We start from the raw sequence: 8,407 nt of genomic DNA, 5'->3' as shown, positions 1-8,407 counted from the left end.
ATCATGTAAGAAGATTTTTATTTAAACACAGTGGGGAAAATGTAACCCCCACCCCATCCCCCGAAACAGATAATGTTGTGTACTAAATGATCAAATAATGTGTTTGAGTGTATATGTTTGATTCAGAGAGAGAGAGAGAGAGAGAGAGAGAGAGAGAGAGAGAGAGAGAGACTAACCTATTGATAGCGCAGCTTCCACTTTGCTTTTTGTATCCAACACTGCTAGTCTTATTTTTCCGTCCTTCGAATTACAGGTATCATTAGCCTGGTACCAAGTAAGAGATTCGGCGCGGGGTGCAAGGCAAAAGTAGAGAGTTGTGTTAAATTTGTAATTATCGGGGCAACGACCTGAAAATTTTAAAAAATATCATAAAGCGGTAAATCTGTAATGATTGCAAATATATAAAAATCTCCTGTCTGCAGAAAGCGTTCAATAAACATATTGTTACTTTTTTACCATTTGGAATACAGAATGTTTTTCCATTACTCAAAACGGTGCACTGTCCTTCACATAAAGTTGAATTACAAAACCCGGCTAGCTCCTGAAAATAAGTTTAATATTCATCATCATATTGATGCGTATACAAAAGTAAAACACGTCTACTGTTATATATTTCATGTTTGTAAAATTTATATCAAATAAACTTTTGATTACAATACTGTAAATTAAACTAAACTAAATTAATGCATTGTTAAACTAAAAGTACACTAATGTAGGGATTATACCATTGAATACCAGAAGAAAACGAAACAGTACAAACCGTAGACTGATTCTCCATTTCAATATAGTCATATTCTGTATCCAGGACTATAGAAGATTCGGAGTCACCATACTTTGCTGCAGTAAGTTCACAATCGAGTTGCTGCCTTCGATAATTAACAGATTTGCAATCACCATTCTGTAAACATTTTCGAATGCACTGCTTCTGTCCTATGATATTTAAAACCTTTATAACATGGATAGTTTTGAGTTGATGACCATAGACCGTCACTTTAATCTTGTTAACGATATCAGTTTGTTTCATTGCGGCAAATTGCATTAAACACATCAAAAAACTGAACTCAAATCCAAACATTACAGAAGGTTGATGGTACAGTATGTAATAACTGTTGTATTAATTGCTTTGATTATGATATCAGAAGTAGAAAAATTTCCATATGGTATTTTTTTATCAAAGAATTGTTACTGTATAGGAGTGTGAAAAAAAGAGCTTCAAGCATGCGTACTTGAAACTGCTTCCTTTTATTAAAGGAAACTTTCTTATCTATACAAGCTATACAGTTTAAATAAATAATTTACTGAATGATTTCTTTTAAGGACAGAATGCTACCTTATTTTTTATGCAAATTTCTCGGTGGTTTAAATGTATTACAGATTTCACTTTAGATAATGAATCTGAATCGGAAAAGTTTCAATATTTATATTGCTTAAAATTGACTTTTTACAAACCATTTAAAACAACTCTGCCTATCTTATATTAATGCAGATTTTATTCTACTTTAACAGTGTTTAAGTGTAGTGTAATACATTAGGGGAAAAGAAATTAAAATGAATAAGTGATTTAAACAATTAATTATTCATAATGTTCCCAAATTTGAGGTTAGTGACTTCTAGATAAAATGGAATAAAATGCTTATTTGGAAGTCAACCATTATCGTACCCTCAATTCGTTGATTTGTAGCGCTCCATCTATATAGTTACATATTATTTTTCAATTATTCAAATTAACTGACCTGACCGATTTCTGTATTATACATGTCAAAATTGAATAAATTTAAAATGTATACTTAAACTTCAAACATTTTGAGTAAATTATTCTGATTTGTGATGATTTATTCTAATGGAAGTCATATGCTATATGAATCAGTTAGCAGTATACACATTTTAATTAGATTTGCAATGTAGTTTTGAAATTCATTATCATTTCCTCTGAATAATTAAAAAGTTACAATGACTGAGTGTCAGTGAGTGACCTTGGTGCATTTATATGATTATGATAAAATTAAATTTTTGAGAAACACCTACAGACCCTGTCCCCTACTTTCTTTTTTTTAAAAAATGCAATGCCTTTTATCATTAATTTTGTTATCCGTTCAAATATTCTGGAAAAAACATGCCTATTTGTTGTCTTCATATAGAGAATATGTTAAACAAAAACAATATTCGTAAAATTAAAAATAGAAAAGGTAAATTTTTAACAACATGTCAATGTATGTTGTTGATGTCAAGTGCAGTTCAATATGCACTGAAATTTCAAAAGATTTGTCCATGCACTGATCTTGAAGGGTTTGTGCGACGCTGGTTTGCCTTACGTGTGTACAATAGGTGCCGATCCATTATCAAATTTAGTTTGTCAAATCAATCAGCCATGACTTATTTCTGGCAATGCTATCTGTTTAATATGACGAAATAAACTTATTTCTCCCTTGGCATTTCGTTAGAATTAATCTCTTGTTTTTGACAAAGGAGTTGATTGATTGATTATATATTGTTTTACTTTCCTCTTGAGAATTTTTCACTCATATGGAGACGCCACCACTGGCCGGTGGAGAACAGCAAATTTTGTCCCATACTCGGCACTCAGTGCCATTGAGCAAGGGGGCTCTTTTTCGTGCCAGCACCTACATGTACATGTACTCGACACGGGACCTCGGTTTATACGGTCCCCACGTCCCACAGTGGGATTCGCACCCGCGACGTAAGGATCAACTCCTTACTTCACAACTCTAGAGCAGACGCTCTAACCACTGCCCCACGCGGGCGACCAAATGAGTCGAAGGAACAAGACATGAAAGTTCTTAAGCAAAATCTCAATATTTCTCTTTCACTATATTCACACAGTATAAAACAAATAGGGAAACATATTTAAGTGTTTTAATGAAATGAAGAGATAACAAACAATTTTAATATATGCCAGTCAAATGAAAGATATGAATCCTGAGCAGAGCAACACAGACCACGGAAAACATCAGATGTTGAATAAGATTCCGCAGAGAGAAAAAAATTCCTGTTGCTGGGTCCCATCCACCGTGTACTCTTTGTCATAATCGGGAAAATGAAAAAGATCGATTATCGATTCAGTATGAGAGTCAGTATATTAATGGAGAAACTATTTGTAAGACGTAAGTCATCACTTCACCAAAGTACAGTCTGTACTTACAAACAAGGCTATTTTATTATACATAGAGTTTATTTTAATTGCAAGAATGCTTACATCAAACTGATCTCATAATGGACACAATAGAGAGTTACAGAACAAATTCACATAGGGGATTATTAAATTCAGAACAAATATATGACCCTATCATTACAGGATCTTCCCAGGTATCCAGCTCTAGGCATTGGCCTTCTTCATGATAGGAAATCATGGTGGGATCAACTTGTTTGCCAGTATTCCAGTAAAAGGAGTCCTTCCCGTACGAAGGCGTTCCAGGGAGGTTGAATGATGCGCCGAGCCAGAAGAAGTCATATGAATTAACTTAAAAAGAAAAAAGGTATTTCACAAAATTCATCTTCAAAAGCTATTTACAGTCACCATTGTCTCATATCTTGAGAAAAAATGCATAGATATATAGAGGTATATCCTTTACACACGAATCACATTAATAGGGAAGAGACCACCACCACCACCACCACCCCTTCAAAATGAAGATTTTTTTTTCTTTTGAGGATTTTTTTGTATCTATTTAGAAAATGTACATACAGCTGTATTTCAAAAATTCAAGTAATCATACTTATATTAATTGATAAACGCTACATTTATATTTTTAAAATTTATGATTTTTATTCAAATGCATAAATTATAGAACTTTTAAGGATCCATGCATTTGATAAAAAAAAATAATATTTGATATCGCGATAACTTCACCTTCTATCGCGATGTAGGTTTCAAACGTTTATTAAATGGAGGCAATGTGCTACTGAATACAGTGCAAGATCAATAATTGTAGACTTTATTAAAAGATATAAACCGTTCACGGTAGCCTAGTGGTAGAGCGTTCGCTTCGTGATCGGGAGGCCCGGGTTCGAACTTTTATTCCCGGCGCCGCGTCAAACCTAAGACGTAAAAATAGGTAGCGACTGTTCCCTCGCCAAGCGCTTCGGCATCAGAAGGAAAGTCACGACTTTGTCTTTTTTTTCGGATATACCTTTAAAACGTAGGTCCCGTGTCACGGTAGGCGCTGGCACGATAAAGAACCCTCACTGCTCAATGGCCCTGAGTGCCGAGTATAGGTCTAAATTTGAAGCCCTTCACCGGCATACGGTGGCGTCTCCATATGAGTGAAAAATTCTCAAGAGGGACGTCAAAACAATATACAATCAATCAATCAATTAAAAGATATAAGATCCTTTTAAATTATCTTGCTATACATTATTATTGATGCGTACAAAAAAAATTACGACGGTTTAATCGATTTAAAATAATAAAAAAAACATATAAGAAAGTATTCTAACTAACACGTTAGTAGTTATTCGGCAAAGGGTGGTTTTTCTCATTTTTTTTATTAAACGAACTATGAAATAGTTTTCAAATTCAAACAAAATGTTAAATATCAATTTCTGAAGGTTCGGTGATATTCAACGGGAAAACTGTGGGTATCTTCTGCATTTTTAGTCATATATTGTGTTACATGTATAACAAAACATGGATTGAAACAGCGGTCATTTGAAAAAAAAATAATTTGAGGATATGTTGCACCAAGCTTGCAACTACTTAAACAATAAAATGCTTTCTTTAGTTTTTAGTACGGGGATGAATGTCGCAGCTGTTGCAGAAAAAATACATATCCCGCGTATTACAAGTTATCTTGTGTCTAGTGTCTAGTGTAGTTCATGCACTGATTTTTAAGAAATAAAGGAGGAAATATGCCGTGGATGTAAATATTTAATACTGACCGTTTTCTGTAACTGCTTGTATCTTTTCCCAAGTATCCAACACAGCTAGACGTGTCCTGTTACTAAGTGACTGACAGTAGGACTCAGCCCCCTGCCAGCTAAGGGCAGTGTAATGTGCAGAAAAGCAGAGAAGGTGCTCCTTGATCCAAATATAATTGTTCGGACAAACATCTGAAAAATGAATGATCATGTTTTTACTAAAACTACAATGACTGTTTAATCAATTATGCCATAAACTCTTGAAATAAAGCATAGAAATCATATGAAATAAACATTGGCTTTGTTCAGGATTAAAAGTTAAATAAACTAATGACCACTAATAAGACTAAGTTTTATCATTTAATTTTACTGTGAGTAGCTACGATGTAGTACACAAGGGCACTGCATCAAAATTGAACAAAAAGGATAGGAATCAGTACCGAAAAGTGAAGATAGAAGCTTCAATAAAGCTGCTTTTAAAAATTGGTAATTATAAGGATCCCAAGAAAAAGTCACTGAAATATGTGTTGTTTACAGCAACCACTGTGTGTCTTATAAACTTTTGAGCAGGGGAACTTTAATGATCAAAAATGATAAAATAGTCATCAAAGATGATTGCCGTCATTGGCAATTAGGACTATCAACAACATTAAACAAATTAATCATTTTGACTAAAAATTTAAGAATTTAGCAAATTTTGTAGGCATGTTATGGGGGGGGGGGTTGACACAGAAAATGCTTAGTAATGGTTATAACATAAAGTTTGACAATTGGATGAAAAAGCACTGTGCAAGAAAATCAGAACAAATATTTGTTTAAAAATTCCAACTTTGAGTAAACCGTGTTTAAAAATTTAAAAGGTACAGTAAATGAATGTATATTGCTTTAAACCTCGAAGAAACATTTTCAAAATAAGAAGGAAATAAGAATTTTTATTTCCATTCTTATGTCTACATGATATGTGTAGTGAGATTGAGATAAAAGATAAAGCATAGTCTGACACATCTGTTTCATACATGGATATTTTACTTGAAAATGGCATAAATGGTAATCTAACAACCAAGCTTTGTGATAAACGTGATGACTTTAGCTTTTCAATCGCGAACTTCCCTTACTTATGCAGCCATATACCTTGGTCACCTGCATATTAATTAAGTTTATATCGCTCAGTTGCTTCGATACGGAAGAGCATGTTCTATTTATGAACAATTTCTAAATCAAGTTACGTTAATGAAAAACAAGCTGATGAAGCAAGAATATCAGCAGTCTCGTTCAAGTCATAATTTTGTAAGTTGTATTGTCGAAATAGAGTCCTTGTCAGTAAATATAATTTTCTTTAAGTCAAATGCAATGCAATTAAATTTATTTATATACTGAGTTGTCTACGGATTTTCCCGTTATTTCCTGATCATGACAAGGAGCACACGGAGGGTGTGACTGGTAGGCAGGGGATGCTCACTCCTCCATGGCACCTGATCCCATCTCTGATGTATTGGAGGTTCATGTTTGTTCGCCCCCGATTTGTATTGTTAAACTGGATTTTGAGTCGAATTCTGTTCGTTTTCTCAATGTGTTTCATTTTAAGATATACTCACAGTAATGTTGTTTGTTGCAGAAAGATTCGCCACTGCTAAGAAGCACACACTCACCATCACAAGATGATGAAATACAAACCGATCCAAGGCCCTATTAAATTTATAAAAATAAAGCACGCTAATTAGAACACGTAGAATGAAAGTTGCAAAGCATGTCGACCTTAATCTTTATAAACACGATATTCTCTTAATGAAATGTGGCGAAAACTAACAGTATTTCAGCCCAAAGTTAAATTAAACATTACAGACGAGGATTACAGAGCAAAGCAAAATCATGTTTTGATCTTTTTTTAACCATTTTTTCTGACAATAAATCATTTTGTTATTTATAGAACATTTAGACATTATCAAAGAAGGCATATCGTGACCCACTCTAATCAACGAACGTATTGGAACTTAAAATTTGTTTCGATGTATTTTTCTCTTCAATATATTGCAGATCTTACACATATGCCTATTCTAAGTTTGATATACTGTAAATATATATAATGAGTGTTGAGAGACAAAATGTTAATAAAATGAAATACATGTATTCAAGCTTAATGGTAGTGTACCTGTTTGCAAAAAACACAAACATTTAGAATAAATAACATATATGTAAGTGGATAGTCTAAGTATTTTTTTTATGTTATTTCTAACGGGGGTTTCGCACATTAAAGGTACTCCGATCCTATGTCAGGAAGAATTACTCTTTAATTACTTAATTTAGAAAGCCTAAAATGAAGCATGAAAATCAATTCTTTTCATGCAACAATTTTCATTCTTTATCTCTAAATATGTTTCAAGGTTCTTTCAAGTTCTCACAAAGGTCTTCTAAAAAGTCGGATTTTTAAAAGTTTTTATTTTTTCAAAAACTAACGATAGATACCAATGTTTATTAAAATGATATGAAACAATAATTGTTTATGGTTTTTTGCAATGATAGAATTTTTTTTTATACACTATTGCATTGTAAAATGATCGAAGTAAAGAGAAGAAAATAAAGTACTCTATGTGGGAAAACCACATTACTTTGAGAATTAAGAGACATTTTGAATTACTCAGTGCCTGGTTTTCAGATCCTAAGGATCGGAGTACTTTAAATTCAGCTGAAGTACACGTTTAAACATTATTCGTAACGTCACCATCATCATCGTCCTTTACACCCTAAATGTATGGTGTCTAGGGCAGAAATATTTATAACATAAATACCTCTTTAAAAAAGATTTTAAAATGTCAAGTGAATGTTCTACTGACCATTTCCTGGGAATCCATTTCTATGTAATCACATTCAGCATTCGTCACAAGAGAAATCCCCTCGTCCCCATATTTTGCTAGGATGATCTCACAAAGTAGTTGTTGTCGTTTATAGTTTACAGATTGACATTGGCGATTCTGAAGACATTTTCTGACACACTGTTTTTGTCCTATTGGCTTTAAGATCTGAACGATATGTCGGTCTGCCACGAGACATTGTCCTGCTGCCGTCACGTGTACCTGGGCAATAGTGTTTTGTCGTAAAATAATGCACTCCAGGAAACAGTAAATTGAAATTATATATCTTCGCATTTTAGTCCTATTACTTCAAGAGAAATTCATGAGAAGTTGAAATTTTAGGTACACGATCGTTTTAAATAGGAGTGAATCTTTGTTACAGAAGCAATTCTGCAGCAATGATAACGGTATCAAAGCAAAGAAAAAACCGCTGATGGCACTCGGTGTAACAAATAATCGATGCTGAAAGTATATTTTTCATTTATATGTCAGTAATATTTGAGGAACATTGATGGGACATGAAAACTCAATTACAATATTAATTAACTAAAATTTGATTATATTTCAACTTCTTATTATTAATTTCCATTTTCCAAATATTTTTTAATTATTATTCTCTGGATCTCTGATTTTACGAAAGATTATTAATGACTTTATTCGCTTTTCGTTCTAATTCTGTAACT

At 33.1% G+C, this 8,407-nt stretch overlaps 1 protein-coding gene across 1 annotated transcript; it reads right to left on the bottom strand.

Annotated features, from left to right (window-relative positions):
- Nucleotides 1-3,015: 3,015 nt before the first annotated feature.
- Nucleotides 3,016-8,118, bottom strand: LOC134268335 (uncharacterized). The gene is made up of 4 exons (XM_062750576.1): nt 7,707-8,118; nt 6,471-6,561; nt 4,897-5,067; nt 3,016-3,478 (listed from the first exon to the last, which is right to left on the bottom strand). The coding sequence occupies exons 1-4, from the start codon at nt 8,016-8,018 to the stop codon at nt 3,249-3,251; spliced, it is 804 nt and encodes a 267-aa protein (XP_062606560.1). The 5' UTR covers nt 8,019-8,118; the 3' UTR covers nt 3,016-3,248.
- Nucleotides 8,119-8,407: the final 289 nt, after the last annotated feature.

This window comes from Saccostrea cucullata, unplaced genomic scaffold (genome assembly GCF_032062105.1).
Source record: "Saccostrea cucullata isolate Sc308-1 unplaced genomic scaffold, CSIRO_AGI_Scuc_v1 ctg998, whole genome shotgun sequence".
In the NCBI taxonomy this organism is placed as follows: domain Eukaryota; kingdom Metazoa; phylum Mollusca; class Bivalvia; order Ostreida; family Ostreidae; genus Saccostrea; species Saccostrea cuccullata.
This window is presented reverse-complemented; position numbering and strand designations above follow the sequence as displayed.

Bases quoted from the DNA above. Each gene is read 5' to 3' on its own strand.
- LOC134268335 (XM_062750576.1), bottom strand. From the start codon at position 8,018: ATGCGAAGATATATAATTTCAATTTACTGTTTCCTGGAGTGCATTATT. The intron at 6,562-7,706 runs GTCAGTAGAACA...TAAATTTAATAG, and splicing joins AAATGGATTCCCAGGAAATG to GGCCTTGGATCGGTTTGTAT. The intron at 3,479-4,896 runs GTCAGTATTAAA...TTTCTTTTTAAG, and splicing joins ACAAGCAGTTACAGAAAACG to TTAATTCATATGACTTCTTC.